This window comes from Macadamia integrifolia, chromosome 10, assembly GCF_013358625.1.
Source record: "Macadamia integrifolia cultivar HAES 741 chromosome 10, SCU_Mint_v3, whole genome shotgun sequence".
Taxonomy (NCBI): domain Eukaryota; kingdom Viridiplantae; phylum Streptophyta; class Magnoliopsida; order Proteales; family Proteaceae; genus Macadamia; species Macadamia integrifolia.
Window position 1 is genome coordinate 27,482,426 of NC_056566.1, and position 19,304 is coordinate 27,501,729.

The following is a 19,304-nucleotide window of genomic DNA, read 5'->3' on the forward strand; positions in this document are numbered from 1 at the left end:
AACATGTTTGGTCGAAAACAATCCAACGCCTTAGTCCTTGGTTCCTTACTACTTCACAAGTGGTTTTGCCTTAAGATAATGATGTTTTGGAAGAGACAAGGTGAGTTCCGAATTAAGAAATATGCTTGTGCCTGGAATTGATATGGGGTAATAAAAATTCAAGTGTGGGGGTCCCTAGATCAAGTGTAAGAGGAATTATCTTTGCTTCGGATTGGTATGGCCCTTACCTTTAGCCAAGGTTGGATTTGCTTTTCTTTTCTGAATTTTGTGTGTATATTCATTGCAAACACCCATGAGACACAACTCGTCCACTAGGGTAATCTAGGGGTTTAAAGGCTTGTTGCACATACTAAGTGTAACTGTGATTTCTACTAAAATGAGTTAGGTTTTTGCTTTTTATTCTTTTTCTTTTTGTTTTGCTCGAGGACTAGCAAAGTTTAAATGTGGGAGAATTCTGATGAGCACATTTATGTGTGAAGTCTTATGTAGTAAAACATGTATTTTTACATATTTAAAATGGAGCTACCTTGGGTTTTACTCTCTTTTTGCTGGTTTTGTATTTTAAAGATCTTAAGGACTATCGGGTGCCATGTCTCTAATTTTACATGTAAAAGCTTGTTGCACATGCTGGTTTTATACGATTTTTCTTCCCTCTCTTTTCTCTCCCTTATCTCTTCATTCTCTCTTGTTGTCACCTCAGTATTTTAGATTCCAACTAGGAAACCAACTTGTTGTCCTGACCCTACCCCCATCCCCTATATAGGGAACACACTCAAGCAAGGAGTGTACCACTCTCTCGTAGGATTTTCTTTTGTCTCTCTTGTCCTCTAGGTTTAGTTCTTCTCTAGTTCTTTGCTTTTTCTTTTGGCTTATGCACTTATGTAATGGAGTTCTACTTAATGAATGCAAGTTTATTTTATGTCCATGGTTTTATTTTATTCAGTTGTAAGTTACTTTCGAGTTCTAGGTTTAGTTCTAAGTGACAAGAACAAGCTGTGGAGCATCTCTTTCAAGTTCAGATTTGTCTTCTCTAGTACTAGCAATTTCAGATTTGGTTTATTCCAGATCTGGCTTTTAGTACTGATAGTATTTCGAATCTCAACCAAATTTTCAAGTTCAATTATTGAAGTTCTCATAAGTCTTCTCTCCCCCCTCTCATTCCCTCTTCTGACTACCCTTTCCTTCTTAACTTAGGATTTTACTTTTAGTCTTTACTTTATTGTTTTCTCTTTCCTCCAAGGTTCACGGCTAGTGTATGCACTGATTCTACCCCTCCTAGCCAGAGACCATCCTATTATTTTTAGTTTTTAAGTTTAGTTACTTTTTATCTGCGTGGTTTGATTATTTAAATTCTTAGATGCATTGGTTTAGGGTGGTAGTTAGAAGTCGATCACTATAATTAATTAGTTCACTTTCGCATTACTTTAAGAAGCCAAAAATAAAGTGGCTGCTCTCCTTGTGTTCGACCCGTTAGCCACACTAATCCGTACGATTGCAGTTACTTTTTAAATCTCAATCAGAAATCATCCCAAATGTAAGACTCTAGTCTCTAGACCTCAGAGTCCAAGGTAGTTTCCATTTAGTTCCCTACTTTGAGATACAATTGGTGTTAATTTGGAACACTTATATCTTTCAAGTACAAGCATTTTTATCCCTTTGGTGAGTGCCCATTTTCTCATCCTAATGCTTGATATCTATATTTGATTTGGTGCAACATCATTTGTACTTTATTCAGAGTCACATACATTGTTTGCTTGGCCATACTCCCCTTGGGAAATTTTTCTTCTTAGTGAGATTGCTCAAGCAATAGAGACATTGATGAGCTCTTCTTGGAGGGTTGGAAAGGAAAGAATAAATAAAGTTAATGACATTTTTAGGCAGAATCTCTGAATTTCAAGATTTCAATAAGCATATAAGAAATTTAGACAGAAGAAGAAGGATGCACTAAAAAATTCATTTATACTTACCTAACTCCTGTTTGTTTCCTACTATCATGTTTAAGGGATACAACTCTGAAATGGTTCATATTCAAGTATGAATATATCTTTAAGCTGAAAAAATACAGCCTCAGAAGATCTATCTATATCACAATATCTGTACAGAGAACAGAACATTTAAGATTTGTTACACTCTCAATCTGATTGAATGACCAAAGACTAGGAAATATTTTTCACCGATGAGTCGCTTCCAATACTTCCATGAGGATAAGAGTATACATATATGAGGAGAACACTGACAGGCTTTCTCAAAATTTTCGGTTCCTCACTTGATTAAGACCGAGAATACGTAGCAGGAAATAAACATCAGTCTTTTTGGTTCTCTGATATAACTATTTTAGTCTTTGCAGATGCACACCAAGAAAGAAATAACTGGTGATACATTTGTATCATAGCAGCACAAGTTTTTCTATTCTTGTAATCAGGCACAAGAGACAAATCTTCTAACACAATAGCCTTCTCTAACACAAACTTCAGCAACAACAATTCACACTCTTCAAACTTGAAACCCTTCAACTTGACAGATTTAAGGTTATGAAATTTGCAATCAAGTTGTACTAGTGGCTTCTTCCCATATAGCTCCCAGTAATACCCACAGTGGAATGAAAATCCTTTGAGCTGTAATAATTGTTCAAGGTGATTAAATAAACTATAGAAATGAAATTCAAAAGATAAGAAAGAATACACTTACATCTATAATAATTCTCTCTAAGAATGGGCAGTTTTTCAGGAAAATAACAATGTCGAACGGATTGCAGTAACTGCTTTTCTCCATCAACAGTTGAAATTCCTTCAAGTTGTATAAACGGATTTGAATAGCTCTAAATTCTCCATCCACATACTTGGGAGATAGTCCCTAAATTCACATCATCATCAGGAAATCAATACTACTATACTAGAATTAAGATCTCATACAAAAGTTGAATGAAATTAAAAAGAATTGAAGAAGGCAACCTGAAGGAAAATACTAGTGACAGTGAGACTGTTGACATGAGCTAAATAAAATGGAAGATTTCTCATGTAAAGATTCTCCTCAATCCCTTTGGACATTGAAGCAGAGAAATTAAGCATTGCATACTTTAGATTCAATGTACTGGAGGAGAAAATGAACCTCCTAACCTTTCCGGAATAATGCAGTGACTGTAGAGTTGGTGCATCTATATACAACAAAGATAGGTTATAACAATCTGTGACCTTCAACACCTTGAACCTCCTAAGATTTTTGGCTGAAATTCCGAGATTCCGAATTCCAAGACACTTATTCAGATCTAAGTTCTCTAGAAGCAAGCATGAATTGAACACAGATTGGATTATGTTGTCAGTGATGCCAACCCTTGTAAGAGAGAGAGTGGTGAGTGAGAGCAAACCATTGAAGCTGAAAGAGGGCCTAAGAAACTCACAGAAATTTAATCTTAGAACCTTCAGTGATCCACAATCTAAGAGAAAATCAGGAATTAAGTTCAGGTTCTTCCCTGGAGAGAAATCTATATCAACCTCTTCAACTCCTTTCTTTACAGCGAAACGTATCCATTCCTCAACTTGTCGGATCTTCTGTCTTGGATCAAAGAATAATTGGAATGTACATACCTTAGAGCCTAAATGGAGATTCAGAACCTGATCAACTATTCTTGTGAAATCCTCTGTGCTCCGGCCTCGTGCAAAGTTCTTGCCAAAATCAAGATTTTGACAATAGACCCATGAATTACTGAATCTAGAAGATAGAACTCCCATCTGCACAGCAGACTTTATGGGCAAATATGAGAATATGATCTCAAGAACATCTTCACTAAGGTCATCAGTTCCCCTGCTTCTCTGGATTCTCTTTGGCCATACCTCACGACCCACAACCATATTTTCTTAGCAGTATCTCCCTCTTCTTCTTCTTCTTCTTCTTCTTCTTCTTCTTCTTCTTCTTCTTCTGATCTCTCTAATAAGGTGAGGTTCTTCAAAGAAAGAAACACCAAATAAAGAAAAACAGAGAGATTTAAGGGAAGCTTGAATTAGCAAGTCCGATACAATTATTGATGATCTCCTGCAACCCATTCTCTATTTCTATATCTGAAGGTGTCAGTAGACAAATGAGGAGCGCTTCTTGCTTGTTTCTTTCGGACTGAACCGAAACTCAATAGAGGAAATTTCAGTCTCTGTTTCTGATATGACGAAAGAGAGAGAGAGAGAGAGAGAGAGAGAGAGAGAGAGAGAGAGAGAGAACATATTAGTAGTAACTTTATAAAGAAAATATTTATCTTCTTAAATTGTTATCGTAATTCCTTTTCTCTTAAATTCTATATATAAAGAAGAACACACCTATCAACCAAAGAAGAGAATCAAGACAAGGCACCACTACCAATTCCCAAAGAAGCAGGAGGAACAGATAGAACCAGAACTCAATATCTGCTTACCAGGAAAAAAAAAAGGTTGAGGGGGGAGGGGGGGGGGAGAGGACCCAATATATAAACAAAATCTCTGTATAACATGACTATATATTGTTTGTTTGTTTGACGACTCATGAAAGAGAGATATTGGACCGGATTTTTTAAGAAAATATGTTGATTTGGACTTATTTTTATATGTTTTAATAGGTAAGAGATTTTAGTATCATTTTAGGTAGAACAGAGATTTATTATTATATAATAGTAAATTACTTGTAATGGGAAAAAAAGTCTAGAAGGCAGCATGGTCTCTACACCTAGACATAGGGAGGGGTGAAATGACTTCCCCACGCTGTTGAAAAATGAAAATCCCATTAATATTGATACTTCTCTGTGTGCTCACATTGGTCCCGCACTGGTGTAGGGGCCACACTACATTTTAGGAAACCCTCTACCCTAATTCCGATGGCTAAGAATCCCTTGGAGTTTGTGCTCGTGTGTTGGGGTGTGTGCTAACATGTTTCCAGCTGTCAAATGCGTGTTGAGGATCCTGGTCGATCTCCCCCCACCACATGGAAATGATGCACATACCATGTGTGTCCTTTGCCATTGGTTGGAGCCGTTAGCTCTATGAAACGTGCCCAACGTCGGCCCTAATTTTTAATATGAAATCTTAGAGAGCAAAAATTACAAAGGCTTTCGAGTTCACTAGTGAATTCTACCCAATGGGCAGACATTCCAAGACAATGATAATTTTGGATCCCATTAATAAGCTGGCAATAGCGCAACGTGGAGGTGGTGTGCTAAAGTGGAATTATTGTGTAATTTAATGCAATGAGTTGGAATGAGTTGTGGATCCAATGCATAGCACTGGTTGCAGCTTCTGCTTGAAGAGCAGGGGTCAAGAGTGTGGATGATCTAAGGATCGACTCCTGTCACATGTATCCCCATTCCCACCCCCCCTCTCAAGTGTGTATGAGTAAAGTCCCCTTGAGTAGATCCTTAGAATGTAATAGCAAAAGAAAAAAAAATGTTGAAATGAGTTATGGGGCTGGGCCCATCCAAAATGGCAAATGAATGACATCAGCTGCGATAAAGAGCTCACCACCACGTCAACCTCCACATCAGCAGAAGACCAAGTTGTAATAGTTAGTTAGCTCTTAGCTCTCATTAGAACTGTCATGATTCAGTGTTCTCAGCATATTGTAATTAGACAAATCCATATATATTAAAGGGAAAATTACTTGATTATCCACTTATGGGTTTTCCTTTACAAAATTACCCACGAAAAGTTTCAGCTAACAAAAATACTCAAAATTGGGTTTTCCTTTACAAAATTACCCACTTAAAGTTTAAGTTAAAAAAAATACCTAAAATTAAATTTGGAGTTACAAAACTACCCACTCAAAGTTTAAAAAAAATACATGATTATATGTGGAAGATGAAGACTCACTATTTTGGATAGTTTTGTAAACCCAAACCTGATTTTGAGTAGTTTTGTTAACTTAAACTTTGGGTGGGTAGTTTTGTAAACCCAAACCCAATTTTGGGTATTTTTGTTAACCAAAACTTTTTGTGGATAATTTTATAAGGGGAAACCCAAAAGTGGATAATCATGTAATTTTCCCTATATTAAAAGGACACTGGCTCTTCTCATAAGATACTGAGAAAGCTATTTCTTTCTAAAGCATCTCTGAACTTCTTTAATGGTGGACATAAGAAGAATTTCCTTTGCTTTCAAAAAATCATATTGTCTTCCATTTACAAGATAATGAATCAGTCATGAGACACAACCCAGCTACTACCAGGTGTCTTCTTCACGCCTCTCTCCTTCATCTCCTTCCTTAAACTCTCTGCTTCATCTAATCTCCCTGCACTACAGTAAATGGTAGCCAACAATACATAATTGGCAGGATTGTCAGGCTCTATCTCAAACAAATTTCTCCCGGCAATCTTCGCAAGTTCCACTTCTCCATATGTCCGGCATGCCCCTAGTATAGCTCCCCAAGCTTTCGCAGTTGCCTTCACTGGCATCTCCTTTATGACCTCATAGGCCTCATATAACCTCCCTGCCCGACTAAGAACATCAATTAAGCAGGAGTAGTGGTCACTGCTCACTTCTACACCATAATCCGTACGCATTCGCTCGAAGTATTCCAGGGCTTCGTTGGTCAGCCCAGCATGACTACAAGCCTTAAACACTCCCAGAAATGTTATCCCATCAGGCCTTACTCTTGCTAATTCCATTTGTCTGAAGATAGCAAGCGCAGTTTCAGCCTTCCCGTGTAATGCGTAGGCTGAGATCATGGCACTCCATGCGACAACATCTCTCGTAGTCATTCTTTCGAATATGTAGTGTGCATACAAAAGGCACCCACATCGGCCATATGCTTCTACGAGGCCACTACTTAGATGAGCATGTGAATCAATGCCATTCCTGATAGAGTAGCCATGAATTTCTTTAATCAGGTTCAAAGCCGCTACATCAACACACGCAGGCAACAGAGCCAGAAGGGTAAACATAGTTGGTTTCACATGTGAATCTTGCATTCGTCTATAGAAGGCGAGTGCCTTAGAAGACCCATCATCTGATTCGGACAAAGCGGCAATGATCGAATTGAAAGAAGATGCATCTGGCGAAACATCCATGAGTTCAAACAAGTGGAGTGCATTTGAGACATCTTTGGAGTGAGAGAAAAGAGAAATCATGGCATTCCACACAATAACATTTCGTTGAGGAATTTCGTCGAACAGTCGGCGGGCAGAAGATACGGAGACGCATTTACCATACATATCAACAAGAGCGCAGGCGACGAATGGGTTGGAGAGGAGAGAAGACTTAGTCGTGTGGGCATGGATGGTTGTGCCAAGATGAGGGAAGTTGAGGGCCGCGCAGGACTTGAGTGCAAGTGGGAAGACGAAAGGGTCAAGCGAAAGCTCAGGTGAGGCGTTCATGTGGCGGAACAGTATTAGAGCTTGCTCGTGGCGGCCTTGGTTTACATGGGACGTCAGGAGCTTGGTGTAATGAAGCAGGCGTTGATGGTTGGCGCTGTGGGAACCCATGTCTGAAAACCGTTATGGTTCATTGAGAACCCGATTCCAAAATTAAAAGAATGATAAGGTCAGGCTGCAAAAGTAAGATTGAACATTTATATATATATATATATATATATATAATATATTCAATAAGCATGTTCCATTATAACGTATAGTGTTTGTCTCGAAGGTCTTTGCATTTGTATCCCATGTGTCATTTACCCAATTATCTTTGGGATACTTATTTTCATATTTTCAAATATATACCCTCAATCACCACTTCCAAATGTACCTTCAATTACCACCACCCTTACCACCATCATCGCTACTAGGGGTGAAACAGGGTTGGGTTGAGCCGAGTGAAACAGGGTTGGGTTGAGCCGAGTTTTTTAAAACCCTAACTCAACCGTGCATCTTCATTATTGGGTTCGGGCCCGACCCGACCTTGACTCAGGGCCTGAAAAATCTAACCCTAACCTGCCCTCAAGGTTGGGTCGGGCTGACCCTGATTAGCCCTGACTCTATCACCTTGCTTGGAATCTTTACTGGATGTAGCCATTGTGGCTGGTGGAAGAAGGTTGCCAATACTTAGGGGGAAGCTGGTTTCTTGCTAGCTGAAAGGGAAGAGAAACAGAGACATGAAATAGAGAAGAAAAAAAGAGAAAAGAAGGGAGAGGGGATTTCAGATGTTTGGATCTTTGCTTTGGAACCATCGTTGTACTGTGAGAAGAAGAAGTCGTTGGGAGGGGAGTCTTCTGATTTGAAGATGTGAGGTTGCTAAGAAGGTTTCAGAAGCAGATTTTGCTGGCCAGAGAGGGGTTTTAGACTTGGATTTCGCTGGGGGTAGAGCTCTTCTCTTCTCTCTCTCTCTCTAAATTTCTTATATGACTGATTGTTACGGATGCGAGTAGGAGTTTCCAATACGTGTCAGATGTGGTGAGACGATCATTGTGATGAAGAAGATGAGAGAAGGAAGGAGAAGTGAGAGATGTGATGAAGAAGATGGGAGAAGGAGGGAAAAGGAAGGTCGTTCTTACTTTTGAGGGGTGGCAGCCATGGCTGCTAATGTGTTTATTGTTTAGGGTTTGCTACTTTGCTAACACATTATATAAATGAGTTAAAAATTAGGGTCAGGTTGGGCCGAGTTGCGCCGAGCTGAGGTCTCAACCCGGGCTCGACCCAACCCTGACCCAAGGTTTCAGTTTTTCAACCCTAACCAGCCCTCAGGGTTAGAAAATTTGGCCCAGGCCCTATTTGGGCTCAGGGCGGGTTAGGGCTGTCAGGCCAAATTTACACCCCTAATCACTACCATCACTGCCATTGCCACCTCCCAGTCCCACTCCACACCATCCTCTTCTCCGCATGAACACTCTCACTCACCCACCACCTCTATTTCTTCCTCCTCCAACCCCCACCCCTCATCCCATGTCCTCCTCTGCCCTCACTTAGATGGCCCAACCCCACCCCACCCCTAGGGGTGTCAGTTCCAGGCCCGCATCAGTTGGCTTGACGAAGTCCGACACGTTTATGGCCCGACCTAAACATGTCCAATTAATAAATGTGTTGAGCCCGACACATTTATAAACAGGTAATACACGGTGTAACCACCTAGCCCGATGGGCTCCCGACCAGCCCGCACATTTACAAGCCCAATTTGAACCAACTCCTTTAAGCTCGACCTAGACCGACCCTTTTAAGACTACTTGTATTATTATTATTTTTTTAATAATATTTGTATTTAGTGCTAAGGTTATGTGATATGTACAGTTGAGATGGCGGTGATTGTTATTTGAACATTCATCTTTTTTAGGCATTTTTAATTGATTTATGCTTGCTAAACATATAATTTAATTGATTTGAGTTTCGTGAGTTAAAGACCGAGTACCTTAGTAACTTAGCTGCTTTGCCCATCTTTGGCTTAATCAATTTTCATTGTGGATTTTTTTTTACTATGTCCATCTTTGCCTCATTATTCCTCTTTAAGCACATTTAAGAGACTAATTTTAAAGAGGACCCGTTTAAAACCCATTTGAAGTTAAATAAGTCATAACCAGGTTAAGGCCCGACTAAGACCCATTTATGGTAGCCCGATTAAAGTTTGAGACCGATCGACTCGATTATCAACCGTATCATGCCCACTCTAGCTGAGCTTGTTTAGATAAACATGCATTCACAGTGCAGCCCTAGAAATTGGCTAAGCCTGACTAGGCCCGATTGAGCTTGACACCATACACTGCAACCATGCCCCACTCTACCCCTAGAATCCTAGTCCCACCCTCCCCTGCTATCGCCTAGGCAGCCCAACCTCTCTGCTCCTTCCTTGAACCCTTGAGATACATTTTTTTAGTACTCTGGTTTGTGGCATTATAATTTGAAAATTTTGGATATCTAAAATCATTTTCATTATTATTCCATTTAGGAAGATAGATGCCATTTTTTTGTCCTAGTCTGTCCACAATTCCCACCACAGGTGGTGATGTGGTTTTCAAGATATAATTGTGAAACTATGGGTGCAAGTTTGGCTCTGCCAACATGAGCCCGCCCCAAGCCGACCTTGAGCCCGAATATGGCCTAGGCTGAAATACCCTAAGCCTAATGGTAGGTTAGGGCTAGGAATTTTTTCCTCTGAGTCATGGTCAGGCTTGGGTTAAGGCTTCGGGCGGAGCCCACCCCAGCTTGCCCTTGTCTTGTTCTTGTTCTTCTTTCTTGTTGTTTTTTTTCTCTTGTTGTTTTCTCTTATTCTTCTCCCTCGATCAATGTCGTCCCAACTACCTTAAGAACACCACAATACAAATTTCAGGAGGAATATATTCAACGTTTCAAACTCGAAAACTGACTCATGAGTAAGTTTCACATAGACCATGATAAGTATACCATCATGATGGTCTAAGATCTCTTGAAGAAAATGGAAAACTCCCCCATGGTGTCTATAAATCAGATATAATCCAACGAAAGAATTCATGTAAGTCAATAGACTAAAGCATGAGAGATTCATTCATTAAAATAGTTTCCATTTAGATTAGGTTCGTAGGGCATAAGTGACAGGAAGAACAAAGCTGATCCCATTGACTATCACTGTATATATTCTTATTAACTTGAAGAATCCAAAATGGATTGTGCACTTGAATTGTCAATCCCAGTAGGGGAATGTATACAACCATATCTATATATCCTAATATGTTTTCAACTTATATGAAAGATACAATATTGAGAATTTACATTAAAGGAATGTTGAAGTGGAGAGATAAGGATGAGCTTGAAAGATAAGGACTATAAGACTCCCCCTCGAGTTGGTGCATGGAGATCCCGAATGCCCAACTTGGATGTTAGAAACTGAATTTGGTCTTGATCGAGAGCTTTTGTGAAGATTGGCCAGCTGGAGGTGAGATGTGATATTGGATGTTTGAATGAGCCCTTGTTGGTATTTTTCACGAACGAGATGGCAATTGATCTTCATCTGTTTTTGTTCATTTGTGGCCTGATTATCACAGTATAATGGAATCAGTGTTGTATAGGCCAAGCAAATGTCATGCAATACAGTTGTCAACCATAGCAGCTCACAAGTAGCAATGACCATGTCATGATATTCAGCCTCAGCGAAAGAATGGGAAAGTTTATTTTGCTTATTTTTCCTTCCAAGAGATAAGACTAGAACCTAGTAGGACACAATAACTAGTCGTCGATTAGTGAGTCATGGAACGGCTACCCCAATCCAAGTCAGAATAAGCCTGAAAGTCTAAGGTTGAATCGGCCGGATAATAAAGCCCTTGGCTCGTAGTCAACTAAAGATAACGTAAAAAGTGATGGATTGTTCAATGTGGGGTTTCTATGGCTGGTGCATAAATTGGATCAAAATATTGACGGCATGAACAATATTAGGGCATGTCACTATAAGATAGATCAATTGGCCCACCAGACTCCGATAAGGAGATGCATCATGTAGAAAACTGACCAGGTCATTAAAGTGCTTTAAATTGAGCTCCATGGGAGTAGTAGCAAGCCTAGCATTAGTGTGTAAACACCCAATTTTGGCACCAGCCCCAACAATGATGATAAACAGGGAATGGTCGAGATTCATGATCTACATCGGAATAGAATCTAGGCCTTTCATAAAGACCTAAACCTAATAGTAACCCAAAACCCTAATCCAACATGAGATCTCTTCATAGAAAAATCATGCCCGGTCTTATGGCACATGATATTAATATGTTGTATACTAAAGAATCAATTCTAAGTACTCTCTGATGGTGCGAGAATGGTATGAATAAGGATTATCAGAATATCCCCAGTTTGTAATAGGGAAAAAATCCTTCATTGCAAATCTCCACTTTTTATGAGTGAAGAAGAGCTCAAACCCCACATCATTGGATAGTGCTCGAAAAGACGATTTTGACGATATATGCACAAAAAAATCGAACCACCGAATCTCCCGGAATCACTCCCGGAAGTTAGAAACCCTAAAATAAGACAGACTAGACCTATTTTAGCCTAAGATTCCTCCCAAACCTGTTAGATTTTTGGTAGGCTCACCAGATTTTTCATGGGCCCACCAGTTTCCCCCCATGTTTTTTTACCTGTTTTAGCCCCAAATCCATGAAAATTGCTGCCTTTTTTGAGTGGCGGACAAGCCAAAAAAAGATATCCTTTTTGGTAGGTCCGTCAAAGTCCGAGCTGATGGGTCCAAAAGCCTATCAATAGCACTCATTTTTTCCATTTTGAGAGTGTGAAAGGAATATGGAGTGACCATCCACCTATCTCATGATTGCTTTCCCATTTCAGTGTGAGAGAGCTAAGAGTGTGGAGAATGTTCATTCCCAAATCATTAGCCTCCATTTTTTACATTTTTAGTTTATTCCTTCACCCAACCATCAGGCCACTTTTTTTTTTTTTTTCATTTTTATCCCATTCCTTCATTCCAATTGTAGCCGATCTATGGGACCTATCCTAGCCTAACACTCGATCCAAGGCCGAAACTTTACCCGATTGGCCCTAGCTTTTCTTTTAAGCGTCAAAGTTTAGCCAAAATTTTTGGTAGTGTGCAGGATTTTTGAGGTGTCATTGAAGGCCTAGATTCTGCAAAGAAGAGGAGCAAGTGGTTGAGATCATTCCCATTGAGTCAGGAACCTTCATCAAAAGCACGTGCATATCAACATGGCCCCACCCCTCTTGACCCGGAACAAGGGTCAAGATCAAGTATAATTTCTCAACAGAGTAGGACTAATGTAGACTTTTTATCTGATATAGTATTTGTATAATTTCGTTAATTAAATACTTAGTCATGTATATTATAGGATATATTATGGAATATTCATATTTAAGTATCTAATAGAAAGATCGGTCCAACCGAGTGAAACAGGTGCCTAACACCTTCTCAACTTCATAATCTAACTCTTATCCTAACCTTTGGACTAAACCAAGTCAATTTTGGGCTAGGAATGGGCCCACACCCCAGGTCCTAGGCCCAAATCCTAGGTGGCTACTCCAATTTTCATGATATTAAGCATATATTTACATTGACAAAGGTATAAGCCCTTTTAGGACTGAGCAACTTCGATTCCTAAAAAAAAATTTCAGTTGGCTGAGATCCTTGATATGAAATTAACGATGAAGCATGCTTTGAACATCGTGGCTGAGAGTGACATCAGACATAGTAATAACCACATAATCAACATATAAGAGGACGAAAATAGTGGCATAACCCTAGTTTAATATGAAAAGTGAATGATCCACATGAGAATCCTAAAAACTATAAGCATATAGAGCTATGGAAAACTTAGAATACCATTGGTGAGATGCCTGTTTAAGGCCATATAAGAGACTTGTGTAGATGATAGACAAATGTCTCGCCCTTTCTACGATATCCAGGATGAGGCATTATATAGGTCTCTTCATCGAGATCCCTATGTAAAAATGCATTTGTGACAGGCATCACTTGCACGTCCCTATTGCTGCCTCGCTTCTCTCTCTCTCTCCCCTTCATGCCCTCCTTATTTGAGGATTGTTTCTCCATCGTTTTTCTTCTCTTTCTTCTGGACGGTTTGCCTTGGACAAGATTACGCAGAGATCATTGCCATCGCAATAGTGTTCCATCATCATTAAAGTCACTGCTCCCATTCCATATTGTATTTTTCACCTACGTTTCATGTCTCTTTGGGAGATTGTCGTTGTTGATGCCCCTCAATTAGCCCCATGAGTGGCTAAGTATCTTCTGTCTTTAGGTGTAGATGAAGCTTTGAACTTGATTAATTAAATTCTGATTTGTAGTGCACTTGATTGCTTGATATGTAGACAATTCCATGTAAATGATTTTAATTGATTAATTTAGTTTAGAGGATTTGTTTATGTGATTCATATTTTCTAAAGAAATGAGATTTTATCACTATTTTTCCCAGTCAATGGGTGGAACATTAGGTTCCCTTTCTCGCTTTCTGGGTAGGAAATAGCTTCTTTAGCGATCTACCTCACTGCAGGAGGAAGGAACCAGAGCAACCATTGGAAGGAAGCCTAATGGTATGATTTCAGACCATGCTTAGGGCGCTTCCTCCTTTGTTAGTGATTTTTAAGTATCCATTGAAATATCTCTTTTAGTGCCCTATACAAGCAATGGTTTTTATTGTGATTATGGTTGTGACGATGATAGCCTATATCTAACTGAACTAAGCATGCTAAGTATAAGCAAAAGCCGATAGTGATCGACAAGATAAGATTTAACTAGGATGAATCATAATTCTTAGAGTGTGGTATCATTAGGCTTGTAGCTGTAATGCATCGAAGTGTGCACTAATAATTAATTAATTAGGACCAATGTGAATTTCAAACCTAAAGGCAGTCTTCTCTCAACATTTTCTTCTCCTTCAATCAATTTTTATTTACTCATATTTGCCAGATGCCGTAAATCTTTATTCAAAAATTCCTCCCCCAATATAAATAATATGGGAGAGAAAGGGTCACCTTGGCATACACCTCTTTTCACTCCAAAGAAACCCATTGGACCACTATTACAAATGATAGTTACTTTTGTCATAATGAATAACTGATGCAACCAATCAATAAATTGTTGGCTAAACCCAAATTAACTTAAAACCGCAAACAAAAAGTCCCATGAAAGAGAGTCATATGCTTTCTAAATATCCGATTTCAATTCAATACTACCCCTGTGAGAAGTAGCAAACATTTATTGGGCTAAATCCATTCAATGAGGTTCTCCCTAAGCCCTTTAATTCTATTGAGATAGGAATGATTTTAGTTTTTAACAATGACATGATTTACACTCTTTAATTTCTTGAAGATCTTTTTTGAACTCATTCTGCCAAAAGACTTGCCTAAATTTTGCTTAAGCTAAGAATAGATTTCAAACTATAATTAGGATAACTCGCAATTATTAGTGTGTGGTATCATTAGGCTTTAGCTCTAATGAACCGAAGTGTGCACCAGTAACTAATTAATTAGGATCCATGTAGATTTCAAGCTTGAAGGCAGTCTTCTCTCAACATTTCTTCTCCTTCAATCGATTTTTATTTGTTCATTAGTTTGTATTCTCTTTTCAATTTCATTCTAGATAGTTGCTTTTGAAATCACTTTACATCATCTTAGGTAATTTAGCCTTCCAGTTCCTCGTGGATTCGGTCCCTTCTTACCATTGTTCTAGCAGTAATTTAGGGTTTAATTTGATATGATAACGACTTGATCAACTACCAATTGAGGCAATCAAAATGTAGCCATGGAAGGCCTCAAGCATTTCGGTTCATTGTCTTAGAGAGGGGAGTATATGGAAGGGCGGGAGAGAGAGAGAGAGAGAGAGAGAGAGAGAGAGAGGCAAGGGGTTGCAGACTTGCAATAGGAGAGGGAGGGGCAGGGGTGGGGTCTCTAGAGGGTTTAAACAGAATTTTTTTAAGGATTCCCTTAACCAATCTTGGATTGATCCTAACGGATCTATTTTAGTTCATCCAAACCGGATTCCGGAATTGGCTAGGAATGATCTGGATCCCAATTTCAATGTTTAAAACAATGTGCTTTCGACGATAACAACAACAAAATTCATGGGTCCTAAACAAGGCTTCAAATCAAATTTTGGAGGGACCAAAGGGTTTATTTTGTTGGTTAAAAAAAGCTTACTTTTCATAGATCATGAGAAACAAAAAACAGTTGGGTCACTTTTGAGTTACGAAAAATTAAAATTACAGTTATGGTAGCTTCTCTTTCTATTCCATATTAAAGTGATCTATAAATTGCATTGATTTTAACTTCCAATGTTGGTTCTATAATCTTCATTCCTATATTTTTTGTTGAATCTGAAACAGGTGGAGCTTGCAAGATTGGCATGCCATGCTTTATTAATGACATGGCCCAATTTCTTTCCATTTAGCTTCAAACAACTCCGCTCCCTTCAAACTTTGAAAAAAATTGACCGTAATTGATCCTCCGCCCCCTAAATTCCTCAAAGTGTTGGTATGTGCTAAGAGTCTAAAGATAAAGGGTCCCTTCTACTAATGAAGTTCTCTTGTCGGTTTTTCAAAGGCTTAGGAAAGAAGGGAAGGATGAAGGGAAAGGGCAGCGAGATGTTCTTCCTTCTACATCTGTCAAAACAGAGACGGAGGAGATTGGGAGAAGCCAATCAAGGCAATCTTCTTCCTTCTTCAGTCTTTCATCTCTCAAAACAGGGATCGCTAGATGGGGGAGAGACATCGGGAGAGGGATGAGTCGAGAGCCTACCTCAAGGCCTCAAGGGTTTCTACTTTCTGTGATTTTTGCATTTGGAAAGAGCAGAGGGGTTAAGGAGCTAGGGTTTAAAAATACATTATAGTCATAGTGTATACTAGAGTGATCAAAGATTATTAGTTAAATATAATGATAATTAAGGTTAGACTCAGGGCGGGTTAGGGTCGGGCTGGGTTTTCTATGTCTCAACCCAGGCCTGGGCCAAAGTATCTTAAGCTTGCCCCAATAAGTTGAACTATTGCAACATGTTGGTCATAAGGTCCAAAACTTGGACATAGTCTCTGTTGCAAACCAATGGGCAAAGCAGTGGGTAAGGATGCGTACATTTGCCCCTCCCATACCCTGTAGTAGCCGGAACCTCATGCATTGAGTTGCTTTTTTTCTTTAGAAACAGGATGCTTATGTCCAGGTTCTCTCTAATCTTGTTACACAACATGCCAACTGAACCTTAACATCATAAACTTAGATCTTGATCAAATTGTATTACCCATTTTGTTTTGGACGTTCTCTTAGTTTGCCCTAACCATCTGGGCAACCACGGGTGGGTACAGAATAAAATAAACACACATACACACACTCACACAATGCGTGCGACAAGGTTTGATCCCATGACCTCCTCCCATGGGTGCCGGTTCCACAAGCCGAAGCTACCACCACTAGGCTATCCTAGTGTTCGTGAAGAAAAACATTGTCTACTTAACCCTTGTACCCTACTATTCACACGGTGAATATTAACCACTTGGCGAAGAAAAAGATTGTTCGCTTATTTCTTATCCTATCACAAACCACATCATAACATCCATACTATATCTCTTTTCCCCCTTCCCACACCTCAAGCGAAAAAAAAAAAAAAAAAAAAAAAAAAGACTTCATTAACTAAAACAGAAAGAAAAAACTGAGACTTTCTTTAATTGTGACATTATTTCACGGTTTCATTGAATAATCATTTTTAAGACCCAAATTGTGTGACAGTCTTCATTAAACATCTTCCAGGCCACCAAAGCTAGATTATATAATTGAAAATGCTAATCTCATTGATTCCATAAGCCTCATGATCCTTCAGGCCCAGTACAAAGGCTGAAAAACAACTTCTATCTTTGGGTTGGTTTTCCTTCAGCCACAGTAAGGGGGACCGAAGCCTTCGAATAGCATTAGAAGGGCAACGAGAACATAACAGTGATATTATGAACCCTGTCATTGATGAATATACTTTCCCTGTTCTATAAGGTTAGCAAATCCCTAAGGCTATGGTTGGTTGGCAAGAACAGGGAAAAAAATAAGTTTAGATGTTTCTATAAGGCAAATCGCTTATGCTATAGTTGGTTGGCAAGAACAAGGAAAAAAAGTTGAAACTTTTTGTAAAAGAGAGAAAGACAAACTTATCATTGGTTTCAGAATTATAACTTGTGCTTATTATATTTTTCTTTTCTTTTTTTATCCATTCCTTTCATATCCCACAGCATTACAAACATTATTTTCTTCTCAAAAATCTTCGACTTTGAAGCGCAGCAAATTTATTTCTTCATGCCCCACGTCAGGCCCTAGAGGATTTGATCGACACCGTATGGTGCTGAGCACTAAATACTGAATCATAAAATATAATCCCGATGGATTGCGATTCTCGAAATGCTCGACACCTTAGAATACGAAAACAACAACATTCAATCTTATCTCGACTTAATGAGGTCAGCTACATGGATCCATGCAAAACAAAAGAAAAGGCAAAGTGAGAATAAAAGGAAAAGTCATAGCACCACACGGGCAAGTCAAGGAAGTCTCAGTTAAATGGGATCGAGCACATGGATCTTTTTCCTTCAAACAGTTCTTTCAGAGGTCATACTTGGGACAAGCCCTAGACTAAGGGTGTAAGTTTGGCCCTGACGGCCCAAATGCGGCTTGGCTCACCCTGAGCCCGATGTCTAACCTGGTTATGAGAGTCAACCTGGCCTAGTCCAACCGGCCTGAGTTGAGACCTAGGCCCAGCCCAACCCGATTCTAACCCTGATCTATTGTTGTGTTTAGCAATAGTGTTCCCCTTCCGCTAGGCCCACATCATGTGTCTATGTTAGATCAAACACCAAGAAATATGAAAACAAATAGACAAAAAGATCCGCACGACAGAAAGATTTAATGAGGTTCACATACCAATGTGGTGTGCTACGTTCTCAGGCAAAGTAGAAGATGTTTCACTATGCAGAAGAGAGATTACACCCAAGCAACGATGAGAAAACTTGCCCTGAAACCCTAGCTCGATAAACCCCCCAAATACAATGACTTTCTCAACAAGACAACAGTACATTATATACTCCAAGTCGCGGGTGGACCCAGAGGGTCACAGTAGATCAGGTCAAACTATCGGCTTAAGCCCGGAGACCATCACTGATCTCAGAAAACTTTCCATTCGGGTTACCACCAAAATATGTCGAAGCGGGTCAATCTTCAAAACGACTCAAGAGTTCGAGACATACTTAACAGTCTGTATGACTTAAACCACATCATATGTTACACAAGCCATACTCTTAACTATTGAGCTAGGACGACCAAATGGCCAAACTTTTCCCCGCTGTTATTTACATAGGGTGCCTTTGTGTCTCCTCTCATGTATTGATAAGAACTTTAGATACAGTAGCAATCATGAATAATTAAGCCAAAATTTGCCCTATACACTTTCTGGGAGATGTGGTGATGCTAAACGATTAAAAGGATTAAAAGGTCTATCTTATAACTAAATTGACAACCTTGCTTACTACAAATTTATGGATTAGAGGTGGACAAGGACTGGCCAAGTCTTAACATCTCCCCCTAATAAGTATAAGCTTAATATTTGTGACCCTTTGCAGGGAAGAGAAAAAAGGATGAGCCAAGGTTAACCCGGCCCAACCCTGAGCCTGGTAGAGTTGGGCTTGAGCGTGAACCGGCAGGATTGGGTTGGGCCTCGAATTTGTTTTGGGGACCTGGGGTTGTTGAGTTGAGGTTACAAAGGCCCAACCCGGCCCTGTTTTGGAGACCTGGGGTTGAGTTCAGGTTTCTTAGGCCCACCCGGCCCTGTTTTGCTCATACTCTAGACTTATAATGAATATGGCTTCAATTTGGTACCACTTTCAGCAACTCTTTTCCTTCAACTAATCAAAGAGAAATTCTACTCCCTTCCATCTCAATGTAACCCATCCATCACCTATTC

The 19,304-nt window shown here is 39.5% G+C and overlaps 2 protein-coding genes across 2 annotated transcripts; both read right to left on the bottom strand.

Annotated features, from left to right (window-relative positions):
- Positions 1 to 1,991: 1,991 nt before the first annotated feature.
- Positions 1,992 to 4,330, bottom strand: LOC122090631 (putative FBD-associated F-box protein At1g61330). The gene is made up of 3 exons (XM_042660268.1): positions 2,952 to 4,330; positions 2,689 to 2,853; positions 1,992 to 2,615 (listed from the first exon to the last, which is right to left on the bottom strand). The coding sequence occupies exons 1-3, from the start codon at positions 3,846 to 3,848 to the stop codon at positions 2,304 to 2,306; spliced, it is 1,374 nt and encodes a 457-aa protein (XP_042516202.1). The 5' UTR covers positions 3,849 to 4,330; the 3' UTR covers positions 1,992 to 2,303.
- Positions 4,331 to 6,019: 1,689 nt separating this feature from the next.
- On the bottom strand, positions 6,020 to 7,491 carry LOC122091206 (putative pentatricopeptide repeat-containing protein At1g03510). The gene has a single exon (XM_042661054.1). The coding sequence runs from the start codon at positions 7,430 to 7,432 to the stop codon at positions 6,146 to 6,148; it is 1,287 nt and encodes a 428-aa protein (XP_042516988.1). The 5' UTR covers positions 7,433 to 7,491; the 3' UTR covers positions 6,020 to 6,145.
- Between the last annotated feature and the right edge of the window lie 11,813 nt (positions 7,492 to 19,304).